At 44.2% G+C, this 27,264-nt stretch overlaps 1 protein-coding gene and 1 non-coding gene across 6 annotated transcripts in view; both read left to right on the top strand.

The window, feature by feature from the left end:
- The window catches only part of RUNX2 (RUNX family transcription factor 2), a 366,905-nt gene extending 340,225 nt beyond the window's left edge, over positions 1-26,680 (top strand). For all 5 annotated transcript variants that reach the window (XM_053284100.1, XM_053284103.1, XM_053284101.1 and 2 more), the window contains one exon: positions 25,717-26,680. In XM_053284100.1, the coding sequence (XP_053140075.1) occupies positions 25,717-26,429 (713 nt within the window). In that variant the 3' untranslated portion in view covers positions 26,430-26,680. The remainder of the gene's footprint in view (positions 1-25,716) is intronic.
- On the top strand, positions 4,086-4,244 carry LOC128341416 (U1 spliceosomal RNA). Its single transcript, XR_008314415.1, has one exon. It is a non-coding gene; the product is annotated as a U1 spliceosomal RNA (small nuclear RNA).
- Positions 26,681-27,264: the final 584 nt, after the last annotated feature.

Genomic DNA, 27,264 nt, shown 5'->3' with positions numbered 1-27,264 from the left:
ACCCTTATTTCTGCCCCTCCCTGCTTTATTAGTGATTTTTTTAAGCTCAAGGAACCTAACCCCCCACCCAAATCCCTTAGACTCAAGGTCTCGTTATTATGTGTTATGTGCGGAAATTGGCAGGAACGGAACCCCCCTGAAGAACAAGGGACACCTGTATACTTCTTCATAATCAGCCAGGTGATTATGTACTGCCTTTATATGCTCACCTGGCTGACTGTGAAGATTACTTTCTGTTTGAATAACAGATAGGTAGTGAGACATAAAAATGGGATGTATTTTCTTTTGATATTTGAATATTATGAGTACCAGTTATTTTAGGAAGAAGCCCAAAAAATACTTGGGAGAGATGCTAAAACTGCAGATAAATCCACAAGTTTATTTTATTGGGTGATTTGAGTTCTGCCAAATATTTGTAGTGTAAAGAAATCATAAAAATTTGCTGGTGGTCCTAGCCTGGTGGGTACTCCTTGCATATTTGAGAAAGCTGTACGAACTGTGACAAGAATGTTTGATCTATTAGCTTAAAAACAAATTAGAGTCTTCAAGAGAAATAAATGAAGTATAGATAGAAACACATTTTCTCTTATCTCAGGGAGACCAGGAATTTTCACTCTAGACTTTATTTGCCTTTAATTATCGTAGCTTGGATTTCCTCTACTGGATGCATAGAGGACGAGTAGTTTAGTCTATCTCTCTCTCCACTCTGTTTTGAAATAACATTAGTACCTGTTAATGATTATCATTGTCAGCTATATATTCTGGTTACGTGCACATTACAAAAGGAATCATTTTCTTATCATAAATCTTCAAAAGGCAGCCTGAGTCTTATCTACGTTTTACTTGGTACTTTTAAAAAAAATGGTTATGATCTATAGGAAAAAATGCATGCTCTCTGGGATCAAGATTGGGCTTCACCAAAGCATTTAATTTAAGTATGCATCCAGTAGATGACAACAGTAGGCATTCCATTGCAGCTTTCCAAATGAAGCAAAGCAGCCGTCCTGTTTTAGTCAGGTTCTTCATCGTGCATCACAGGCGCTGAGTGCTTTCTAACAGTGCTCTAAGCCGTGTGATTGGCATCTCGTATGTGCGACTCATGCTCACATCAGCTGGGCTTGGTGTTACTGAGAGTATTGACTAGTTTCGGGTGGTGGGGTGATTTGAGGTGAAGAAAGAAGTGGCGTAAATTCCTGAAAGCCTAATCCTGTCCCTAGCCAGAAGAATTCCTTTAAAAGCATAAACCACCCTGAGCCATTTTTGGAAGTGTGGTATATAAATCGAACAAACAAAACAAATAATAATGCTCTGCCTCTTTGGTCTCAAGCAATCCAGGCTATCTATATATTTAATTCTCCTGAGTGCGCTTTGGAATGTGCATCCCAGCACCCAGCTGATTGGCTGGGCGGTGGAGGCACCTGATTGGCTGACGTGTACCCAGGAGGATTGGTCGCCATGGTGGCGGCGGCCTGGCCGCAGAGGCCAGGGACAGCAGCGGGCCCAGCTGCGGAGGCAAGGCCCGGGGGGGGATAAAAGGGGGGCAGAAGTGGTGGTGGGGAGGAGAGACGGCTGGACTCAGAAGCAGAGACTGGGGCAGAAGGTCGGGGGGGGAGGTAAGCGCCAGCCCCAAAGAGCACACAGATACTCTGTGCGGGTTCAGCTAGTATAAAGAATAATTGGTGGTGGTGATAGATATTCATTTTTATTTTGGAGTTTTAAATCACATTTCCCCTTTCCTTCTACCCCCTCCAGAGGATCCATTTTCAGTTCAGCATGATGCTGGGAATGGTAAAAGTCCAGCCAATGGACAGCATAATCATGTAATAGAGGGTTTTGGTTTTTTAAAGTACTTTGCTGGATTATGTGAACTGCCTAGGCTAGGGAATCATTCTGGATCAAAATGCCAGGGATGGCAATACATAAACAAATGAAGTGTGGTGTAGTGGTCAGAGTGCCTTTGGGGCTGCTGAGGATATCCACATTCAAATCCAGCCATGAAGCTTACTGGGTGACTTTGGGCCACCAGTCACCCATCCTGCAGCCTAACCTTTCTCACTGGGTGGTTGTGAGGATGAAAATAACCATGCACACCACCCTGAGCTCTTTGGAGGAAGAAAAGGATATAAATGTAAAGATAAATAAATGAAATGAAATACATGCATATGTTCAAGATAGCATAAGGGACAATACTGATCACAGATTCTGAAATGATGGAGTGAAATTAATGGGTAGTTCACAGGAGCCTTATGGGTTGGTCACCAAGAAGATGAAAGGAAGGCGGTATTCTGCAGGAGGGCGTGGGTGGGAAGTTTTTTCTGGATCTGTGGCTGAATGTAGTGGTGGCTGAATTTTGCCCTGTACTGAATTTGGCCCCATACGTGTCCCTTCTAAGGTCATAACTGAGCACTGTACTCTGTAAAAGGCTATATGCTGTTGAATATAACTGAAAATGTGCTGCTGGGCAAGGTGGACTACAAGCCTGATCCAGTCTGTATACACCTAGGAACATAGGAAGCTGCCATATACTGAGTCAGACCATTGGTCTATCTAGCTCAGTATTGTCTTCACAGACTGGCAGCAGCTTCTCCAAGGTTGCAGGCAGGAATCTTTCTCAGCCCTATCTTGGAGAAGCCAGGGAGGGGACTTGAAACCTTCTGTTCTTCCCAGAGTGGCTCCATCCCCTGAGGGGAATATCTTGCAGTGCTTACACTTCTAGTCTCCCTTTCATATGCAACCAGGGTAGACCCTGCTTAGCTAAGGGGACAAGTCATGCTTGCTACCACAAGACCAGCTCTCCTCTTGGTAGTGAGACAGGATGACCTAGTGTGAGTTATGCTTTCATGCTGCACAGAATGTCTCTGGAACTATGGCAAAATAGTATGGAAGATTAGATCAGTGTTTTGTCATGATGAGCCATTTTATTGAGCTGCCCTTACAACAGCCATTTCAAGATGGCTGAAAGGTACCTCCCTACCTTGTTTCACCTTCTTCTGTGATTTTCTTATATTGTTTTAACTATCCAGTTTTAGAATTAGATACTTATGTCACAGTTACAGCTGAACAATGAGCTGGATTGATTGATACTTTCACTCTCTTTAACCAATTGCCTTCTGGGCAACAGGAAAGCCCCAGTGTACATTATGAGAGAATATATGTGCAAGTGATGGGCATAATTTGCTCTCCAGATCCTCCATTTGCCCATATAAAAGAAGAATAGCAATACAAATGACAAAAATAGCTTTGTTCACTGGAGCAGGTTGCACTACCCTTTCAGAAAGGAACATTTTCACTCTTTATGTGGCCTTCAGTCATAGAATTAGAATGCGCCCCTCTGAACATGTGGGCAGCAGCTTAATGAATGATGGCTTTTACATTCAGCCTTTGCATCTCAGGGTATTAAAGCACTTGACAAACATTGAGCAACCTGAGTGATGTGCATCGGCTGAGCTGCAGCCACCTCTAAGATGGGAAACATGCAGTTGTCATTGTGGCTAGTAGACTGGATGATCCACAACCCAGGACAAATATTTTTGCTCATTTAGGATGAACATGGAAGGTAGAGAAAGGCAAGCAAGATACATTCTACGTAAGTAGCTCTCCCAGCAGTGGAAAGTGGTTCTGCTACTATATTTGGTTATTTATTTATGTGACAGATAGGATAACATATTTAAAAAGATCAAAGAACTTTCAGACTCCATGTCAACAGTCTGAATCTACCTCAGGTCAACAGTGGCTGAAAGTCATTGGCTGACTATGGTTTCTGAGCGGCCTGAAGGAAATGCGTTTGGAAATTCAGCCACATGAACAGGTGTCTGCACAAAAATAGGCACTGTACTCCTAAGTTTTTAATGAGAGAAGCCATCTCTGATCTCTTGATCAGAGATGCATCAGGCAGAAATTCATTGGGGCATCTCTAGGAAATGATTATTGAACTGCACCTGTTAAATGTCTGCCTGGATGCATCCATCCCCAACTGAAAGACCAAGGCAAAGTATGGGTGGAGCCTCATTTCCAAAGCCATCATCATATACCAGACTGTATGAAGTCTTTACAGTTTAATTGATGTGGATGTTAAGATGGGCACCAAGATCATGAAGTTAAGATGGGCACCATGATCATGAAGGTGGTTTTCCCAGGGTGAGGCTCATCCATTGCACTTCGGGTGTGCTGACCCTTGCAATTTCCCCAAATGAGGGAGACTTGACTGCATAATTTGTGGTAGTTTCCATTCTTTTTAGAGCAATTTCCATTCTTCTGAGCGCGATTGAAAATGTAAAGCAGCTTAACTCTCATTTTAAACTGAACGCTTTTGGATTACTGAATAATTGCTACTTGTGTTGTGCCTTGTGCCTATCTTTTCACTACCCACATTAAAGAAAAAAAAAAAAAAAAGGTGTAAGGAAGCAGTCAGAAAATTCATGTCTTTGTAACTTTAGAAAAAATCAGGCCTGAAGAGAAGTGGAAGAGCATTTCTAGAAATGAGTCTCACATCGTTCTCTTCTGATATTATAAAGACACTAGTGTTTTTAACCCCGTTAAAATAACGGGCACTAGTAGGGCGGCCTCTGTCGCCGTATTTCCTCTCCCCACGCTCGTCCCGCCCTCTCCCCCTTGCCCGGCTTCCTCTGCTGCCTCGGCCATTTTGCTCTTCCCTGTGCTCGGTCCGGATCCTGGCTCCGCCGTTTTTCTCCTCTCTGCGGTTGGGCCGGTCCCGCTGCCGCCATCTTTTTCCACCGTATTCCCCCCCCCCCCCCCGCAGTCAGGCCGGTCCCGCCGCCGCCGTCTTTCCCTGCCCCGCGGTCAGTCCAAAACTGCCGCCGCCTCTCCTCTTCCAGTGGCTGGGCTGGACCCGCCGCCCCCGCCTCTGCCCTCCCCGTGGCCGCCTCTGGCCTTCCTGTGCCTGGGCCGACCAACATGGCCGCCCGCCCGCCCCCGGCGTCTTTCCCTTCCCTGCGGCCGCCACTGCCCCTGTTCTTTTTGGCGGGCGGGCCAGACCCACCGCCGCCTCTCCTATCCCCGCGGCTGGCCTGGACCCGCCGCCTCTGCTCCACGGTCCCCTCTTCTCCTTCTCCCGGACCGGGAGCCAACATGGCCGCCGTGTCTCTGCGGCCATATCTGCGCATGCTCAGAATGGCTGAGAAAGACACAGGCGCAGAGACACGGACGCACACCCTGGCTCTTTATTATAGAGGATGGGACTTCAATTATTTTGTGGCCATTTTGCTACATGAATGTTTAAATCACCAGTAGTTAGATGTAACATACGACAGTTATTTGACTGGGTCATTATCTTTCCCATATCGTGGGAAAAAATAACAGTGCATCCTGATGACAAGATCTGATGAGAAACAAGGATTAATTTCATCTCAGAAAATCCTAGATTGTGTTGCCTTGTGCTTCAGCTTTATCCTATATTTTAAAAAATAATATTCTCGTTTTTTCCTTTGAGGTTTTTGTTTATTTTAATAACAGCAGATTACCCTCTGGCCTCCTTCAGAGCCATCACAATTAGGAGAACTGGTCAGAAAATTTCCAGCAAAACTTTATTTTTAAAACTTGGAAGACATTATTTCTTCTAAAAATAGTTTAGTTGGACAACAGTTTAACAAAACAATCTTCATGAACTGTTTGTTAGGCAATTTTATTTGATAGAATAATCTGGTCAAGCATCTGACAGATTTATGAAAAGATGTCAACCCATTTTATACGTTTTTCTGACAATGTTTTGAAATTTCTGTGTTGTGTAGAATGGCTGTGACTATGACCTGTGACTATGAAATCTTGTAATCTGATATATTTACAGCAGTCCAAATTAAGTTCCAATGAAATCAGTAGCATAATTTAGATACAAAGGGGAAGCTAGCCATCTCTAAGATACAGACAGATGGCAAAGTGGATTTTCCAAGCCTCCATGCCTCACATCTCCAGCCAGTGGCAGGAATGTGGTGAAATCTGCCTCACCATTTGGTCAACAGGGTTCCCACAGCAAGTTTACAAGTGGCCACCAGTTACTCATATTCCACCTAAAGGTGAAATGCATAACATGTACATACATAATTATTCTACCTAATTATATATCGCTACATAATTATTGGAACTGGAATTCTTTTCATAATTAGACTGGTGTTAAATTTTTTCTTGAATATTGTTGAGGCAAAAAGTGTGATTTTGAGAGGTGCAAAAAGCAGCCCCAAACCGCCTCTTTTCCACACTGGTTTCCGTGTGTATTCGCAGCCAGTTTCTGTGATACATTGCTGTGTCAGCATCAGTTTGCAAAACTTAACAGGGCTTCCTCTCTCTTCACTATAGGAACATAGGAAACTGCCATATACTAAGTCAGACCATTGGTGTATCTAGCTCAGTATTGTCTTCACAGACTGGCAGCAGCTTCTCCAAGGTTACAGGCAGGAATCTCTCTCAGCCCTGTCTTGGAGATGCCAGGGAGGGAACTTGGAACCTTCTGCTCTTCCCAGAGCGGCTTCATCCCCTGAGGGGAATATCTTGCAGTGCTCACACATCAAGTCTCCCATTCATATGCAACCAGGGCAGACCCTGCTTAGCTATGGGGACAAGTCATGCTTGCTACCGCAAGACCAGCTCTCCTCTCCTAAGAGAAAAGAAACCAGTTAAGAATCATGTAGTGCAGTGTTTGTCAAGCTTTTAAGTAGCAGGTACACCCTAACTTTTGGGGGGGGGGTCCAGTTGATTTTATATTTACAGTAATGTGTGCCAAATTCTGGAAGAATGACTGTACATGTAGGATCAGATTTTGGCAGATGTCCACTCTAGGGTAGGGTTACCTCCTTTCACATTAGGGGTGCACAACTCAGGTAGGTACTGTTACAGACCAGGCCTGATCTATATACTAAATATGCTCATTAGCTAGTATATAAAATAGGTCTGGGCCAAGTTCTTTTATATTGGTGACCACGTTTGATCTAGATGCAAGGAAGAAAGGAGATCAAACTACTCAAAAGGATTCAATGGACTTTATTGAGTATAAAGACTAACAGCATAATCTAGCAAAGCAGAAAGCAAAACCCTCTATCCAAATTAGCAACAGTATTTAAACAGAGCATCCTAACCAGTACCAATATTCACCCGTGTGCCTAACTAACATATGTGTGTGCATTAAATCTTCCTAAAGGCTAATACAATTAAAATACAGGCAGAAAGGGGGTTGAGAGAGGCTGAGGACTGGCATGGTTTTTGAGGAGATTAGTAGAGGAAAAGAAGGGGGGGAAGGAGAAGGGAGCAGGGAAAGGATGGAGGGAATTCCAAGGCTTGTAAAGGAGCAGCATATTTACCCAGGATCAGAGACTTGAAAGCAGAGGATCACTTCAGTTGAAGGAGTGAGGCGCTCGCTGAGATAGGAGCTGTGCAGTTGCTCAGATCAGGCAGCTTGGGCAGCAAAACTCAGGCATTGCTGTAGTTTCTGTTCATGAACAGAATTCCTGCTTTGCCCCGCGGCTTAGCAGCAGACCCTGGGATTCTGTGAGCAGCTTTTTGCTGTAGGCAAAAGATTGCTGAACTCTCTGTCTAAAGCCTCATTCTTTATAGTGTTTTTCTCTTTGATCCTTGAATAGAATCTATTCAAAATCTCCTCTTTTCCTGGGTGTCCAAAAAGGTGAAAACTAGCTGCTACCTTCTGAACAAAATCTTAATTTTTCAGGATATTCCCAGTCCAGAGAGATCTCTGAATCTCATCTTCTGTAAACTGCGTGCTCAGGAAGGGAGGGGTGGGGAGCATTGCCCAAGGCAAATCTGCACTTGAGAGCCACAATGGCATCTTCCCAAAAGGTGTTAAAAAGTCAGCAGTTAGTAAGGGGATTCAGGATATTCTGCGTGAGACAGCTTGTGTACCTCTACCCAGTGTTTAATTGAAAACGAGAATATTTAAAGTATACATGAAAAGGTGTGTGTGAGATTTGTAGCATTGGTGAGGTGAGGATTAAAATCTACTGGCATTTACTGTGTATGCATTTGGCTATGTTGAATTTCTATAGAGAGCAATTGACAAGGATTGACACTGGCTTCTTGCAACAGGAAGGGGGAAAATCAGCCTCTGGCAGACTCTTCCATAGACATAGTAAGTCAGATGCATTTTAGCATATGAGTAGCCCAGGCCAAAGCCTTTGTGTTCACCCATTTTACAAAACAATGCTGGATTCCTCCTGCTCCACCGAGCAGGGAGAGCAACATCCTAGTTCACCTTGAGTTCAGGTATCATTTCTTAATAAACTGAAATCAGACACAGGCCTATATTTCACCATACTTCTGAGTTGCTACCTCTGGTTCTGATATGTTATAGACCTCTGGTTCTGATATGTTATAACAGTACCTGGGCTAGAAGTGATGTTGGCCAAAGCTATGAGGGCTGAATACAGTGTGGTGCAAAGCATGGACTGCCAAATTGCTGGGAAATATAAACCATTACACACCGCATAATGTGCCGATTGTGTTGGCCATTATTTTGAGAGGAGGGAGGGGCAAGATAGAGAGACAGGAAAAGAGAAAGGGAGTGTGAGAGTGGGAATAATTCTTGGCAGTACTACTACAACTGCTCCAAATGTTTATATGTTGTTTTTCAACAAAATTTCTCAAAGCAGTTTACATAGAAAAATAATTAAATGATAAGATGGTTTCCTGTACCAATTTCACAGTCTAAAAAAGAAACATAAGGTAGACACAAGCAACAACTGAAGGGATGCTATGTTCTCCCCCAGCTAAATATAAGAGAATCACCACTTTAAAGGGTGCCTCTTTGCTCAGTTAGCAGGAGTGAAGCAGCTCAGTTTCTCAGTAACCAGCTGCAAAAGGCAAGCACTTTCCTTGCTGGGTTTCTTTCCCCTCCCTTCCCACTCTGTAACCCCCAGCTGTGTCTCATAGACCTCCTGGACTATGCATACAACATGTTGAGAAACGAATGTGTACATGATGATGTCATGGGACCAATCAGATTTGGTTATATAGTGATATTGAAGAAGGCAAACAAAACCACAATGTTCTCACTTTGAATCTTGGATGAAATTCTACTGTTGGAATATAAATCCAGATATGCCCCCAATCTGGGGAATTCTGATTATTTATATATGTACTAGTGGGTAAGGCCCATCGTGACCAGGCAAAGTCATTTTGCATAGATTGCACTACTAGGGAAGTTTAAGAAAGCTATATGTAATAACATTTTATATTAATGTGCTTGCAAAAGGAACATAAAAGGACAGTTTGAAATTTGTAGGGTTTCAGCTTCAAGCATCCTTCATTTTATTGAATAATGACCATACATAGTACATTTGAAGGTGAGAAAGATCTTTGCTTCTCTTGGGCATGATGTCATTTTTAAATTATTGATCTGATTATTGAGTGTTAAAAATCTGTTCAGAACAATAATTAAAATATTATAATTATATTCAGAATCTCTCTCACATACACATACACCTTTCACCCAGCATATTCCACCATAAAAAGTAGTGCTTTCAGCTACATCAAGTGGCAACATTATTTATGCAAAATTTGGTATTTGTAGGTAATCATACTTTATTCTGCACAGATAAAATCAAAATAAAATATACACATATTGATCACTGATGCAAACATATCATTGATTCTAACATAACAATTACTAAAAATATGGCTAAGTTTCTTGTGGCAGCTATTAGAACAAAGGACAAAGATACTGAGACAGGCCAATTTGTATTAATTCAATCTTATAGTGTGCTAGTTATGAATTAGTTGTTGGATATTTAACTCTGCTGTACAATTTAATTAGGCCTATGATTTTTAGTTTTTAACTTAGGCTTGGTGTTCAAACCAAAGGTTTGTTTTTGTTTTTATGGTTTGTGGATTGAAATAAAAGAACCAGCATGGTGTAGTGGTTAGAGTGCTAGACTAGGACTGGGGAGAGTCGAGTTCAAATCCCCATTCAGCCATGAAACTAGCTGGGTGACTCTGGGCCAGTCACTTCTCTCTCAGCCTAATCTACTTCACAGGGTTGTTGTGAGGAGAAACTCAAGTATGTAGCTCCTTGGAGGAAGAGCGGGATATAAATGTAACAATAACAATAACAATAATAATAAGATGTCCTGGAGGGCACATTCAAATGTGCATCTCCTACAAAGACACCATCCACACTCAAATGTGCTCCCCAGCTGATTCCCTCCTTTGTCATGCTATGCATACAGCAAGCATAATAAAAGAAGGACCATCAGCTTGCATGCTGAGGCCATAACAAGGCATGCTTTGCAAACATTTTCAAAATTTTTCAACCACCTCCTGAAAAAATGAGGGTGCTTTTTGCAAATATTTGCAAAATGTTTGCAAAATGGGAATGCTTTTTGGTGGATGCAAACATGTTTGCAAAAATTGACTTTCTGATCTGCCTTAGCTTTACTAATGATTCACCACCACCACCACCACCACCCCGTTTCTCTGGTAGAATTGTGATGCTGTGTCTGTTTTTATTTTTTAACTTTACTTCATTAATGACCTGGTGAATTTTGGTCATTGTTAACTTATTTGATCAGTTATTCAGTACTTTATTACAGTCACAGACCAGTACAAGAATAATACTTACAGACAGAAGCCCAGCAAAATAAACCATCAACGTTGTAATACAATAGTTAAACATCAACATAGATCATCTAGCTTGTATGTGTGTGTGGTCAGTTAGTCATTTTGTCTAGCTAAATGTTTGCAAGAACTCTGCCAAACTTGCAGAATCAGAGAGGGGTTTGGAGTTGGATTTGAGCCTTAGGGATCAGATACATTCATTGAATATAAACTCAGCAGGGGTGCCCGGAATCTGCTGTTTAGGGGTGTATACTGCTGTATAAGTTCCTCTATTCAGCACTTGGCTATTACCCAGTGTACGGGGGTGGGGCGAATGACTGGATAAGCTAGTGGGTAAGACACAGGGATAAGACTGATTTTTGGTGTATTCTTTCAGTTCTGCTGATCAGGGAGCACGGAGTCCTGCCACATGATCTGCTGTGAGGTGGTAAGATCATGTGCTTCAGGCTCTCCCAAACTGCCTTTCAGCACAGCTCCCAGTCCTTCAGGACCCTCCAAATCTTGGTGTTAGATTCATCAGCCCCCACCCATCCATTGCTGCTTGAGCCACTCCCTGCCTCCCGATCCCTTGCCAGTGGGTCATTGGTCACTGGGTTTGGCATGGGGAAAGCGGTGACAGTGGAGGGATCTCTGTATGCAGCAAGAGCAACAGAGGGACAGCTAGCTGCAGCAGTCAGGTTATACTAGCACACACACACACCCCACACACACCTGTGGAGTAGGGAGAGTACTTTAAAATGTGGTCTAAATACTTAATTCCTCAAAAATATGGTCTATTCAGTTAGTAGAGAATGTGATGGTAGGTGTCCTGATGAGCATTAGGCATTTGGATCATATCACCGCAACATCATACCAATTGCACTGATTTACCAGTGTATTTCTAATTATGATTCAAGGTGCTGGCTATTACCTTTAAAGCCCTAATGGCTTTAAATGGGACGGAATGGGCACCCTCATACTAGGGAATTGGAACATTCCCCTTCTTGTAATTAGGTTAGTAAACCTGTTTGTTATTTATGCAATGTTCTTGCATAGGAACAGGGAGGGAAGATGTGACCCAAGAGGTCCACATGGATAAGACAGCAAATTTTCTTCTGGAAAAGTCTGTATGGTTATGTGCAGAAAGACAAGTGTATCTCTTCTAAACAGCAATGGGACAAATTGTGGAAATGGACATTTGATGTAAACACCACCACCCCCCGATTACCTGATGTGCCTTGAAATCCCCCCTCCCCCGAGTTACAGTACTGCCTGCATATCCTCTCTAATAAAACGCTTGGTGTCTGTCCGTGGACGGACACCAAGCGTGCGTTCGTGCCTGCCTGTTCTGGGCATGCGCAAAGCGCATGCCCAGAACAGAGCAAGGCAGCCGCGAACGCCAGCACCCGGTGGCCATGTTGGGGCTGGGAGAAGGAGAAGTGGCTGCCGTCCACGCCGGGAGGAGAGTGCGGGTGAAGCGGCGACGGCGGAGCCGTGGCCACAGCCAGAGGTGGCAGTGGCTGCGGCGGGGCAACTGGCGGCGGGAGTGCGGGTGAGGCGGCGGCGGGGCAACTGGCCCCGATGGCAGCGGCTGCTGCCACGGAAGTGCGGCCGAGGCGGCGGCGAAGCCGCGGCCTCGGCAAGCGGGGGCCGTGGCAGGACGGACAGGGCCGCTGCCACGGAAGTGCGGCCGAGGCGGCAGCGAAGCCGCGGCCTCAGCAAGCGGGAACGGGGGCTGCGGCGGGGTGGCAGGACGAACAGGAAAGGACTGGGCCCGCTGGCGGCCGCACTCGGGGGGGGGGTCTCCCGGAACGAAGGAGAAGCGGGGACCAGGGAGGGCAGAGGCGGCTGCGGCGGAACCGGCCTTGCCGCGGGGAAAGCCGGGGCCCGCTGCAGGGAGCATATAAAAGGTAGAAGAGTCTTCTGGGCAGGGGGGAGGGCAAGAGGGAGTGGGGGTGGGCCCAGAGCACTTACTAGCGCCCGTTATTTAACGGGCCTGAAAACACTAGTACTTTATAACCCTGTTGTTTACCAAATCCTTGTGTGTAAATCTTTGTATATATATGATGTACAAACACCCACTTTGTATATAATTGTACTTTGGTAAAGTACTGTATGCTTTGGTAGTTTGTTGGTTCAATAAAAAAATCTTGTTGTCCAATCAAAATCTTGTTGTCCTAATGGCTTAGGGCATACAAGAACCCATAGGACTGCCAACTCCCAAATAAATCTGCCTGGCCCTTAAGATCTACTAGAGAGGCTCCCTTGCACATCCGACTGCCAGATTTGGTGGGCCTTCTCCACAATGTCCCTGCTCTCTGGAACTCCCTTTCCCCTGAAACTTGGATGCCCACCTCCTTAACTGCCTTTAAGCAGCAGTTAAAGGCATTCTTTTTTGGGAGGCCTCTGCAGCGTTTGTATAAATGTTTGTGGCCTGCCCCACTGTTTCATTTCTTCTAGATAAAGAAAGTAATTGTTGCTTTAATATTTTATGGTATTATTTATATTTTTGTAAGCCACCACAAATTCATTTAAGAAAGACAGGGTATAATGTTTTAAAAATAAATAAACAAACATTCATATGGGCTCACCTGTTTGTGTAATTTGTTCTGCATGCACATTTAGCTCTTGTTTTGTGCTTGTGACACCGTTGTAGTCTGGATTATGTTAGACAAGTATGGACCCGCAACAAAATGTTGCAGTATATCCTCGGTGTGCATGTGTTACCTGAACCTGTGGCTGAGCATGGTAAATGTTTTCGGCACTTCCCCCCTCAGAAGCTGAAGGGGTTGTGACTGTCTCGATGGAGTATTCTTCAAGGTGAGAAATTTCCCACTCTTTTTGTTCCAGCCCTCCTTCCCCCACACTTGCTGCTGAGTTTCATCTCAGCCCACTCAGTTGTGTGTTAACTGCTCCCTGACTCTGCAAACATTCTACACCTGGGCTGCCCCCCACCAACTCTTGCCCTCCTGAAGACGTTGGCCTACAGTTCCCATAATCCATGGCTATTGGTCACTGTGGCTGGGGATTATAGGAGTTGTAGTACAAAAGCAGTTGGGCATCCTAAGATGAGCAGGCCTGTTCTACACCATTGAGTTACATTGGGGCAGTGGGGGGGTGTTTGACCCCTTTATATTTTTTTCTTTAGATTTTTGTGAAACCAATGTATCTGTCGGTACTTCCCTCTTGCCCACAGGTGCTGCAGTTATGCGTCCATAAGGATAACAACATTTCCAGCTCTTCTGGAAATAGATAAGAGATTGATCTATAATGACCTGATATCATGTGTGGATGTTATTCTTTGGGGACTTGTAAACACATGCAACTTAGATGAAGAGAGCACTCTCAGTTGGCTCTGCCCCTAGACTTGCGACACTAAAGTTGCGGGGGCTGTTATCCCACTATTGCTGGGGTCTCTTGATTGATTAAGTGCCTTCAAGTTGGTGTTTACTCTTAGCGACCACATAGATAGATTTTCTCCAGGATTATCTGTCTTCAACTTGGCCTTTAAGGTCTCTCAGTGGTACATTCATTGATGTCATAATCCAGTCCACCTTGCTGCTGGTTGTCCTCTTCTTTTTCCTTTAATTTTCCCCAGCATTATAGACTTCTCAAGGGAGCTGGGTCTTCGCATAATGTGTCCAAAGTATGGTAGTTTGAGCCTGTTCATTTGTGCCTTGAGTGAAAATTCTGGATTGATTTGTTCTATGATCCATTTGTTTGTTTTCCTGGCTGTCCATGGTATCCTCAAAAGTCTTCTCCAGCACCAAAATTCAAACGCGTCAATGCTTTTTCTATCTTGCTTCGTCAAAGTCCAGCTTTCACATCCAAGTGTGTCACAGGGAAAACCATTGTCTGAATGATTCTAATCTTTGTATGTATAGACACATCACGGCATCTAAATATCCTTTCCAAGGCCTTCATTGCAAGCCTACCAAGTGCTAGTCTGTGGCATATTTCTTGACTGCTGGATCTTTTACTGTTGATGCTCGATCCTAAAAGGCAGAAGCTATCTACCACTTCAATGTCTTCATTATCAATTCTGAGGCTGGTTGCTGTACCTGTTGTCATTAGTTTAGTCTTCTTTACATTTAATTGTGGTCCCATTTTTTCACTGTGCTCCTTGATTTTCATTACTAGAGCTTGCAGATTATCCGCATTCTCAGCTATCAGAGTGGTGTCATCAGCGTAGCGCAGGTTATTGATGTTTCTTCCTCCAACTTTAAAATCACGCTCATCTTCTTCCAATCCAGCTTCTCTCAGTATATCCTTGCTAACTTGGCAAGCCCCTGCTAATAACAGTATATACCTCTCTCAGTATATCCTTCTCTCAGTATATCCCTGCTACAACCCCTACTAAAATGGCAAAGAGGCACCTTTTAATGTGGTGATTCTCTTTATTTAGAAGGAGGAGAGTAACTGGCCCTATCCAGCCCCAGCATAGTCCTTCCAGTGACTGTTGCTGGTGTCTGTCTTATGTTTCTTTTTAGATTGTGAGCCCTTTGGGGACAGGGATCCATCTTATTTATTTGTTATTTCTCTGTGTAAACCACCCTGAGCCATTTTTGGAAGGGCGTTATAGAAATAGAATAAATAAATAATAAATAAATATATGTTCAGCATATAAGTTGAATAAATAAGGAGAAAGTATACAGCCTTGTCTTACTCCTTTGCTGATCCGGAACCAGTCTGTTTCACTATCTGGACTGTGGCTTTCTTTCTTGTGTATAGGTTTCGCATGAGAACAATGAGATGTTCTGGGACGTCCATTTTCCTAAGGATATTCCACAACTTGACATGGTTGATGCAACCAAAGACTTTTCTGTAGTCAGCAAAGCACATATTGACTTCTTTTTGGTATTCTTTGGCTTTCTCAGTTATTCAGCATGCATCAGCAATGATGTCTCTTGTTCTTCAGTCTTTTCTGAAACCAGCTTGAACATCCAGCACATCCCTTTCCACATAGGTCTCTAATCTGTGTTAGATAATCCTGAACGTTATTTTGCTAGCATGTGAAATTAAGGATATTGTGTGATGGTTTGCACAATCTGTTAAGTCCCCTTTCTTTGGTATAGGTATGTAGACTGACCTCTTCCAATCTGTTGACCATTGTGTCGTTCTCCACATTTGCTGGCATAGTTTGGTTAGAGCCTTGACTGATTCTTCTTCTGTTGCTTGCCATATTTATTTATTTATTTGATTTGATTTCTATACCGCCCTTCCAAAAATGACTCAGGGCAGTAGAGAAATAATACATACATACATATATATCTATATATTTCTATATATTTCTATATATTTCTATAGCTATTCCATCAGTTCCTATAGCCTTCCAACTTGGTAATGACCAGAGTGCTGATCTTAATTCATCTTCCCATACTAGAGGTTCCTGAAAGTAGGGAATATCTTCTAGAGTATAGATTTCTGCTGCACAGATTTTCAGTATTCTCCATCCATCTCTGTTTGATCTTCTCTGAATTAGTTACTATCAGTCCTTTGGCAGATCGGGGTCTCTAGAAGCCAAGAAAAAAGGCAACTTTCAAAACAGCAGGAAGACAGAAAAAGGACTCCAAAACAAATGTAAATGTGTGTGTTTGTGTGTGTGGTGTTTTGGGGTAATCCATTCCTTGATCCAGGCCAGCTTTTGAATGAGGCTTTAGCTATTTGTATTCCAGTCCTGGAGTAGAGGTGGGCCTAACTAACAGCCTGCAGCAAGAGCAGGCTGAAAAGCAGTCTGCACGCGCATCTCTGTACATAATATCCATTTCATTAAACTACTAATATTCCTGATTTCACTCCACTGCCTTGTTCTTGCATACACAACACTTACCCTTGGATTCTATGTGTGTGTGTATGTGTGTACATGTCTATGTGCATGACCCCTTATAAGAGACATTTATTCACCCTTGTTGCTGTACTACCAACAGCATTACTACTACAAATATTTATATACTGCCTTTCAACAAGAATTCTCAAACTGGTTTACATATAAACAATAATAATAAGCAAATAAAGATGGCTCCCTATCTCAAATGGGCTCACATAAAGAAACATAAAGTTGGCACCAGCAATAGCCACTGGAGGGATGTTGTGCTAGGGTTGGATAGGGACAGTTGCTCTCCCCCTGCTAAATATAAGAGAATCACCACTTTGCCTCTTTGCTCTGGTAGCAGGGCTGAGCTGTAACATCTAATAGTAATATTAGAGTTTATGATATGGGATATAGGGAATGCTTGCTACTGTCTTAAATTCTTCACATCATTTGGTGGGCCCTACAGTACAGATAAAAGTTAAAACATTTTTTTCTTGAAATGAATGTATTTTTTCTTATTTTGTTTCATTCACCATCAGATGGGTATGTGTGCAGAGAATAGGGGTTTATCCATATATTTTGTCTTAGAAGACAATACTTCCTTCTCTGAAGACGGCTTTCTGACCTCATTCAATCTGTTGACTCATTTATGGACCTCAGGACGCTGTACCTCAGTTCTTCCCCATCACCACATAGCCAGACTGTCTCTCTTCACATTCCTGGTGGCGTCTTGACTCTTTCTGACCTTGAGAGTTCTAATATTCTTGGGTTTGCAAGGAGTACCCAGCTGGCTGAGTTCCTAACTCTCAGGCCTTGTTAAAGACAAAATGCTGTCTTTTTACAGCCCTGTTGCATTCCAAAATCAGGCAGTTTTCCTTTTCCAAAAGAGGTGACCCTTTGGTCTTTCTTCCTTTTGGCACGTTGAATATTTCTCATCCTGCCAAATGACCCTCCCCCATTCCTCCTCAGGCAATCCAGTAAAGAAATGAAAAGGAGAAACCACTTGTCTCATGTTGTAGCCAGACATCTCTCTCTCTCTCCCCTGATATTTAGACAAGGCTTTCCGGGTTCTCTTTAATAAATACAAAACTACATTTAGAGATGCGTCCAAACCAGCAACTGTAATAATGTCATATGCTAACTCTGGACACATAGCTGGACTTGCCATTTTCTAGGTCTGATCTCATTTTTTACTTGGGTAGAGCAATGTGAATAGCACCACCTACCAGTTAGCTGGCTGATATGACTAAGAATCCAAGCAGCAGAAACAAATAATAAGCTTCCCACAAACCTAAAGGCAAACTCAGACCTAGACTTTATGAGCAATCACGGTCTCACTCCATGTTCCACAGAACACACTTTCTCTTTTTAATAAGTAGGCTCTTTTGCTTTCTTCTTTTTGTAAAAAATAAATAAACCATTTTAGGTGGGACTCAAATACAACTTCTGTACCTTTGAAAAAAATTCCCTTCAGCTTGACCTCAGCTCTATGGATCTCTCTTCTGTCTCACTTTTATAGACTGGCTTTCCATTGAACTGAAATCATCCCTGAAACCTTTCCATGTTGAGTCATTGCTTTTTCTTTGAGATTTGAATAATGTTTTTACTACCGTTTCAAGTCAGTACAATACTGGCAGGAACTCAAGCATTCACCAAAAACTGAGTTGTCTTTTCCTTCTTGTTCCATATCCTGAGTCAAACCAATAGCTGGGTTCATGTTCCATTTCGTTTTAAGCAATTTGATTTTTACTCTTTCTAAAAAGATTTCCTGCGATCATGCAGAGAAGCTCTGTGGTGGCCTGATGTACTGTATGCCTAAGGGTGTAATTCAGACAGGATTTTAAGGTGGTAGGCTCTGTCTTGAGCTGCAATACTCTCTCCATAAAACAGCAGCAGGTTGCCTTCCTCCAGGTAATCTGAAAAGGATTGGGGTTTTTAATGGACTTTAGAATCTTCATTTAGAAGGAATCATTTCCAGCTAAACTACACTGTGCTGAAGGAAATCAACTATGTGCATGGGACAGATGTTCTATAGCGAGCAACATACCCGTGGCCAATGTGCAATTGAGAGGAAGTGATACCCCTGTGAGAGCCCAACTAGATGTTCGGAGGAAAACAGGCTTCCTAAAGTTGCCCAGATGGAATTGCTGGGGGGGGGGCATTTATAGGGGAAAATCATCAGGGAGGGGTAAGATGCGTAACTCTTCACCGCCCAGTTGCTCATTTTCTGAATTCTTTACCTCCTTCTCCTACTGAAATGTGAAATCACATCTCTGATAAGGGATTGTCATAACTCCAGGCAGAATAGTGAATAAGGTGGAGGAGAGGAGAGCTGGTCTTGTGGTAGCAAGCATGACTTGTCCCCATAGCTAAGCAGGGTCTGTCCTGGTTGCATATGAATGGGAGACTAGAAGTGTGAGCACTGTAAGATATTCCCCTCAGGGGATGGAGCCACTCTGGGAAGAACAGAAGGTTCCAAGTTCCCTCCCTGGCTTCTTCAAGATAGGGCTGAGAGAGATTCCTGCCTGCAGCCTTGGAAAAGCCACTGCTAGTCTGTGAAGACAATACTGAGCTAGATAGACCAATGGTCTGACTCAGTATATGGCAGCTTCCTATGTTCCTATATGTTCCTATGTGGATTTGTGTTAGTAGGACGAAAAAGCGATGTGTTTTGCTTCAGGTTTTGAAGTGAAGAAGAATTCTCATATCGTGCTCCATTACCCAGTCCTATTTGGCAATGTGTAGCTTAGCTCTCTTGCTTGAGACATCTGGATTCTTTTACAAAATTGTTCATTCCTGTTGGTACCTTAATAAGTTTTGCCTTCCTCTTCTTTTTCACATGTGGCACATAACCATCTGCATTAGGAAGGTTCATTGCAAGTGGGAGCTTTATTTGCATCGGAGACAGAGGTATAGCTATGGAAGAGGAGGCCCATGTTCACCCCTCTCCACAGCAGCCCCTCAGAGTAAGGGAGATAATGAAGAGAATAGGGAGGGGTGGAGCTGGGGTGCCCTCAGGATCTGGGGGGACCGGGTTCTTTGAACCGATCCACTCAATTATAGCTACACCCCTGGTTAGAGATTAATGTCTGGACCATGCTATTTCAAGGAAGGGTTTCCCAATCTTTGGTCTGTAGATGTTAGGAATATAGGGACATGGGAAGATGCCATATACTGAGTCAGACCATTGGTTTATCTAGCTCCGTATTGTCTTCACAGAACTTGGAACATAGATGCTCTTCCCAGAGCGGCTCCATCCCCTAAGGGGAATATCTTACAGTGCTCGCACTTCTAGTCTCCCATTCATATACAACCAGGGTGGACCCTGCTTAGCTAAGGGGACAAGTCATGCTTGCTACCACAAGATGTTGGACTATAACCCCCATCATCTGCCTTGAGAGGAGCAGAAGGTTCCATGTTCCCTCCCTGGCATCTCCAAGATAGGGCTGAGAGAGATTCCTGCCTGCAGCCTTGGAGAAGCTGCTGCCAGTCTGTGTAGAAAATACTGAGCTAGATGGACCAATGGTCTGACTCAGTATATGGCCGCTTCCTAGGTTCCTATCTTCCTATAACACAAGGTTGGAAATCTTTTGGATTAGGTAAGTTTCCTAGACTGGTTCCTGATTTCTAGACTGTCCATGCCAAACTTGGACACTTGGCAGCCCTGCGCCCAACAGGGTTGGTGGACTGCATTGGGCCCAGTGGGTCACAAATGATAAATGCTGTTCTTGCAGAAAACTCCCATCACTGCTCCCCCCTCAAGTTCCCAGGAACATTCCCAGTACTAAAACAGAAGAACATATTTTTAGAAGATACCCATGCACAAAGTTCAAACAGACGAAAAGGCAACAAAGTAGGAGTGAAAGTGATGCCTGTAGAATATCATTTCACAAAAAAATTATGTTTTCATCCGTCACTTCATTTATCTCTTTTTACAAAATCAACATATTGTGCTGTTTAGGGAAGCTTTAGATATTTAGATAGTATCTAAAAAGGGAGTGGTTCTTCTTGAAAACAGAAAAAGCTTGATGAGGGAAGTCAAACACGTTTCACAGATTCCATAAGCAAGCAAGATGAGTTCCCATTGCCCTTCTGAGGCAGAGTTAAGGCTAGATCCTGCTTCTAATATGTAGCAGAGCCACACCACCAACAAGGTGCCAAGAAGGGATTATTTGTGGTAAACCAGGATTCCTTCTAAAGTTCTTAAAGAAGCAGACTGGTTTTCTGGTTAATGTTTTCTGGTTAGCAGGAACTTTTTTAAAAAGGAAAGCAGGCCCTTACCTGCTCTCCACTGCAACATGCAGTTTCCTGCTGCAGAGGGAGGCACTTGTCCCAAGAATCCAGTCACAGCTCAGGGATGCACATGGCTCTATACCAGTGTTCTCTCTAATTTTTTTCATCTGTGTGCAGAATGAGTTTTGTTCTGGGCGGCAGTATCAAGGCAGTGTGTATACACCTGCATTCAGAGTGGGGCCTTCCTGATTCAAGCTGAGCGGGATCTAAAATTTACTGAGTGGCCATCAAAAAAACACCTGAGTGCACACATATGCGCACACCTTAGAGGGAACACTGCTTTGCACCTGCACGGGTGCCATTTGCGCGGTCAGCAACACCATGCCACACATAGATGTCCTGTGTGTCCTGGCACCAAGTACGTGTTCTTGGGACAAGCACCGCTACAACAGGAAGCTGCATGTGGCGGTGGAGAGCAGGTAAAGGCCTGCTCTCCTTAAAATAATAATAATAATAAAAGATCCTGCTCCCTGCCCCACCCCCCGCACGGTGCCAAGCCAGTGAATAAACCTTGGTTTGTCACATTCCTACCTTTTGGGAGAATGATGAGTATCTATCATTTCTGCTCTTATCTCAGAATGTCCTTTTGAGATAACTATACGGTGATCCAGGTTATATACTCTCACCCCCACCCCGAAAGAGGCCTTTAGAAATATATAATATTTAAAAACAAAACAACACACTGTTGGCTGTTTGTTAGACTTTTCCAGCTAGTGGTAAACAAGAATAAAGTTAGCTCCTTTCTGCCTCTGTGGTTCTTATCTGTTTCATCTTCAGAACTCTGACCCTTCATCTGGACAAGACTTTGAGGCACATCTTCTCTACGTTCCTGAGAGTCCACAGTGGTGCTACAGTTGCAGAAAGGTGTAAATTTAGGCATCTTTGATGGACATAAAGGAGAAGACCTGCTACTGATATTGGCAGAAATCAAACAAGAGATAGTCTCCTGCTAATTTCTTTAGGAACAACACAGTTTCTTAGCAGTCATCATGAGACTTGTTACAACAGTTATTGAAGACTAGTAGGTGAGGCCCGTCATTGGCCAGGCAAAGTCGTTTTGCATAGATTACACTTATAGGAGAGTTCAAAAAAGTAAATATATTTAATAGCATTTTTATTGATGTGCTTGCAAAGGAGAAGTGAAAGAACAGTTTGAAACATATGGTATGTGTGAATCTGAGAAAGATCTTCACTTTTGGGGGGCATGATGTCATTTTGGGATTATGATCTGATTATTGTTAAAAATCTGTTGAGAACAATAACAGTTACATTATGATGATTATATTCAGAATTTCATCTTAAAAATACAAAGAAAAATTAAACCTTTCCCCGAATATATTCTGGTGTAAAAATTAGTGCATTCAGCTACCTAGCTGAATGCACTAATTTTTACACCAGAATATGTTCGGGGAAAGATTTAATTTTTTTCTTCATGCAAAATTTAGTATCTGTAGGTCATCTGTGGTATGACTTTATTTTGCACAAACATACAAACAATTCTTTCAAAATATATAATAGATAGATAAGGAGGCTATTCCCACGAACAGCCAAAATCGGGCTAGGGGAGCCTAGCCCAATTTCAGATGATCGTGCGAGCCACCGGGCTCGCAGCCGAGCCCGGTTGCCTCCCAGCGGTTAACCCGCATAAGTACCCCTCCCCTTGAACCGGGTTTGCGGAGTGAGCACTCTGCAAACTCGGTTTTTCTGATCGTTAGTAGACCCCGGAGGGGAGGCGAAAAGCCACCTCCTGGCTCTGGAGGTCTCTCCAGTATGCCCTGCGCACTCGTGCAGGGCATACTGGAGCTTCTGGGGGCTGCTCGGCCCCCGAACTCCCCAGCCCCCACCAGCTCCATCACGGAGCCGGCAATCGTGTGGGCAGCCGATACAGCTGCCCAGGGCTCCCGCCCTGCTCGTGTGCAGGGAGAGCGGGCTTAGCCCGCTCTCCCTGTTTGCTCCCCAAACTGGGTCTCACTGATCATGAGACCCGGCTCATTGTTTTAAAATGATGTATAAGACTATTTTGGTTTTTTTGCTTGTTTGAGTGAGCTCAGTTACTCATTTGAATACTTATAGAGATGCACTAGAATGAAAATATCAATGCTAATTTGTCTTGTGATTCTTGTGAACCATACAGGAAGGCTCACATTACATTACATGCACATTAATGTGAATTAATGTACATACTTCGGAAGAGGGTACAAATTCTTGTTATCATTTTTTCCACTGGGCCTAAAAAAAGGCATCTGCATTTTAATAATGACTTTCAAAACCCTGAATAGCTGCATTGTGACTGTAGACATGGCAATCCACAATAGGTCCCAACATTTTCTTCAAGAGCTTCTCTCTGCCAGAGCTAACCTTGTTGATATGAACAGATCACAGCTGGAGGTGGTTTGACTTCAGGCTAGATAAAACTAATGATGCAATGAAAGCAAGCAGACCAAAACATTAACTCCCAACAGATCGCTAGATAAGGTACAGGCAGAAGCCTGCTTTTAGTGATGGATGAACTAAATCCAATAGGCTCTGTGGTTCACTGGACTGAATGAAGAACATGGTACTGAATACCCTGGATTCAAACCTGGAACTCCAACTAGGTCACTGTCCCTTATGGCTTAATACCTTTGTATTCATTGGAATTGCAGCATCTGTGCTGGTCTGCAGTCTTAGGACACCTGTTCAGTGTTGAGATAGGTTGAGAAAAGCATGCAACAAAGACTCCTTTTCACAGCAAAAGCGTTGTTAATGTTCCCATCATTCCTCCAACTGCACCTTTCTCAATACAGTTTTAATTTTAAGGTGGCTCATTCTGTCTCTTCTTTATTTTACACCCCTTCTCGTAGATTCTCCTGTTCTTCTCCTGACTGATTCTTGTCTCTCCTCCAGTCACTGCCATTTATTCGCAATCTCTTTGTATATCTGTGGAGTGCCAGTTGGTATAAGAACCATGCATTCCCAAGGATGGTTGGGAGAGGCCACACGGAAATCATTTGCTAGTGTCAACCAATCCAAGGCCACAATGCAACACCATTAAAATCAACAGATGTTTAACTACTAACTTCCTTGGAGATGGATTGCACTATAATTCTTGCTAGAATAGAATAGAATAGAATAGAATAGAATAGAATAGAATTGAATAGAATTGAATTGAATTGAATAGTTGCAACAATCACTCTGGAACATAGGAACATAGGAAGCTACCATATACTGAGTCAGACCATTGGTCTATCTAGCTCAGTATTGTCTTCACAGACTGGCAGAGGCTTAGGAACAAAGGAAGCTGCCATATACTGAGTCAGACCACAGGTCTATCTCGCTCAGTATTGTCTACATAGACTGGCAGCGGCTTCTCCAAGGCTGCAGGCAGGAATCTCTCTCAGCCCTATCTTGGAGATGCCAGGGAAGGAACTTGGAGCCTAAATGTTCTTCCCAGAGTGGCTCCATCCCCTAAGGGGAATATCTTACAGCGCTCACACTTCTAGTCTCCCTTTAGTATGCAACCAGAGTGGATCCTGCTTAGCTGAAGGGGACAAGTCATGCTTGCTACCACAAGACCAGCTCTCTTTCCAAGGCTTCTCCAAGGTTGTAGGCAGGAATCTCTCTCAGCTCTATCTTGGAGATGCCAGCGAGGGAACCTGAAACCTTCTACTCTTCCCAGAGCAGCTCCACCCACTAAGGGGAATATCTTTCAGTGCTCACACTTCTAGTCTCCCATTCATATGCAACCAGGGAAAGAGGGAGAGGAGGAGCAGAGGGGGAGGGAGGGAAGAAGAGAAGGAAATACACATCACTGCACCAATAGATGTGGGTAAATCAGAAAGGGCTTTTGTTTTCTCTTTTATTCTAAGAATAGTTCAAGCAAGTTAACCCAGATTTCTGACCATGAGTGCCCAAGAGGAGAATCAGGGCTGTCCTTCGAGAGCCCTGGTGGGGCCTGGGGCCTGGAGCAAACCAGCCAGTGCAGGGCCTCCTTCCAGTTAATTCTAATGGGGATTAAGAGAGCAGGGTCTGGGGCGGTTGCCCTGCTTGCCATGCCCTAAGGACAGCCCTGAGGAGAATCAAGAGGATCAAGAGATTCTGACGGACAGCCTAATGTAGCACACATACTGCATTCTATATTAAAGCAGGGTGAGTGCTTGCACAGAGTGAATTCCGCCCCACCCTCCGATCTGCCTTACCTTCTGGAGCCCTCTGTGCCATGCAACAAATACGTCCCTGAAGGTTGCATGAGGGTCTGTGCCACTTTAGTCTGGAATGCAGCATGCTGCACACACCCTTCCTTTGCTGCATGTGCATTTCATTAGTCTGGATGGCAGCCTCTGTCTCTTGGTTGCAGGCAATGCTTTTACCCCTCTCACTCCCTTTTCCTCCTCAGGAGGGTGTATGTCTGCAGCAGCGGAGAGTTGTGGAGGAGAATGAGGTAGTGAGGAAGGAGGCAGTGCTGGGTGGTGAGGGTGTGTGTGCATGTTTTATTATTATTATTATTATTATTATTATTATTATTATTATTATTATTATTGATTCAATTTTATTTCTATATGTGTGTGTTTTGGTGTGAGGGAGCTGAGAGTTAACACACTGAGGTAAGGTAGCATAGTCTTTGCTTGTGTGGGGTGGGGGGAGATGGTGAAGCCTTCCACAGCATGGAGGTGTGCCCAGCTAGCATGAATGGGTGTGGGGACGTGGTTTTCATTGTCCTTCCCTGAATTAGTCTTTGGTCAGCAGGAGGAAGGAGAGCCTCCGCTTACTGAGTGGTGACCTGGGGAGCTGCTGCCATTCTTTTAGCAAGCAGGGACTGTTACACACTGCATACCCTTTCCTGCAGAGCCCAAAACCGGAAGGAGGGTGCCTAGGAAGTGGGGAAGGAAGGAGGCGTATAATCGGATTGGTATCAAGGAGATAAAAAGCTAGGGGGCTGGAAGTATGAGGTTTTCCAGGGGGGATATGCTCATGATGGGGTAAACCTCAGAATGTGTATTTCCACCTGGGTTACCAAAGGATATGGCTGATAATGCCTGGATATGGCTGATAATGCATGATTCTTGTTGTTTTTCTTGCAGACTCTGAGCCATGCACCCCTGACACGCCCTCTGCCACTGCCTCACCCTCATCTTCTGAAGACCCTGCACCTCTCACAGCACCTCCCTCGCCTTCCCCTCCCTATGGCTGTGAGGCCTCCACATTCTCACCGCCACTCCCCACCTGCACCTTGGCCTTGAATCCTGAAATGCCACCACGGACATCAGCTTCTGCCACAGTAAACCCATCATCTGCCTCCCTCTGCTCCCTGCCTCCTGGGTTTCCTCCGGCTGTACCGTCAGCTGCCTCTGCTTCAGCTACCCAACCTTGCATTTACTCACCTACAGGTGTCGCCATCTCGCCTAGCCAGGCCCCCCACCTGATTGACTGGCTACCGTACCTTGCTTCGGTGATGACCACCACCATGCGGGGGAAGGAGGAAGAACAGCCCTCAACAGGCCCTGCTCTGGCTGAGCGCCTGAAGAGGTGTGGAAGCACATACCTGCCTGTGCTCAATGAGGCGGGGACTGTTCAAGCAGGGTTCATCAAGCAGCAGCCCCCTGAATCTGTTTGTTCACCGCCACCATTTCAGGACATGCCCCCACATTCCGAACAAGCACCTGTGACTCTACAGGACATCCTGGCAGAACTGCAGACTATGAACAGCCACCTTTCGACCATAGCGAGGGCTCTTAGCCACCTTGCCTCATCCTTAGCCCCTCAGCGAGATCCCACAAACCCTTCAGGCTTGTAAGAAAGGAATTCGTTCAGGGTATCTCCTTTGAAAGTCTCCTGCATTCTTTTATTGGGAACGTGGATGATAGGGGCAAGATACAGTTGGCAAGAGGTCCAAGTGCAGATGCAGTGGTTTTGGTGCTGATCATTATTTGCCCTGTTCCTGAGAGACGAAAGGCTGTGTAGGCTTCCTCAGCTTCCCTTCCTACTACTGTGGGAACACAGATGTGAAGACTGTGTTTGCATCTATAAAGTTGTTTATATCCGTTACATGTGTACTATGTCCCTTTCTTTCCATCTTTACAATATTTGCAGATACATAACATTTTCTTTCTTTTTTAATTAACACAAGTATTTCATGCACCATGAAGATGAAAACCTAGATGAAACCGAAAGTTCCCTAAAGCAGAACACTGGTTTTGCTGGACTCTTCTAGTTGGAAAACATGCCAGATGTAGCTCCAGGTTTGAAGGACACATCAAGCAATTTGTGCTTCATGGGCTGCATCTCACCACTGTGGGCCCTGATAAAGTCACTCTGCCACCAACATAGGAACATAGGAAACTGCCATATAGTGAGTCAGACCATTGGTCTATCTAGCTCAGTATTGTCTTCACAGACTGGCAGCGGCTTCTCCAAGGTTGCAGGCAGGCATCTCTCTCAGCCCTGTCTTGGAGAAGCCAGGGAGGGAACTTGAAACCTTCTGCTCTTCCCAGAGCGGCTCCATCCCCTGAGGGGAATGTCTTACAGGGCTCACACATCAAGTCTCCCATTCAGATGCAACCAGGGCAGACCCTGCTCAGCTATGGGGACAAGTCATGCTTGCTACCACAAGACCAGCTCTCCTCCTAGGG

This window comes from Hemicordylus capensis, chromosome 1 (genome assembly GCF_027244095.1).
Source record: "Hemicordylus capensis ecotype Gifberg chromosome 1, rHemCap1.1.pri, whole genome shotgun sequence".
In the NCBI taxonomy this organism is placed as follows: domain Eukaryota; kingdom Metazoa; phylum Chordata; class Lepidosauria; order Squamata; family Cordylidae; genus Hemicordylus; species Hemicordylus capensis.
This window is presented reverse-complemented; position numbering and strand designations above follow the sequence as displayed.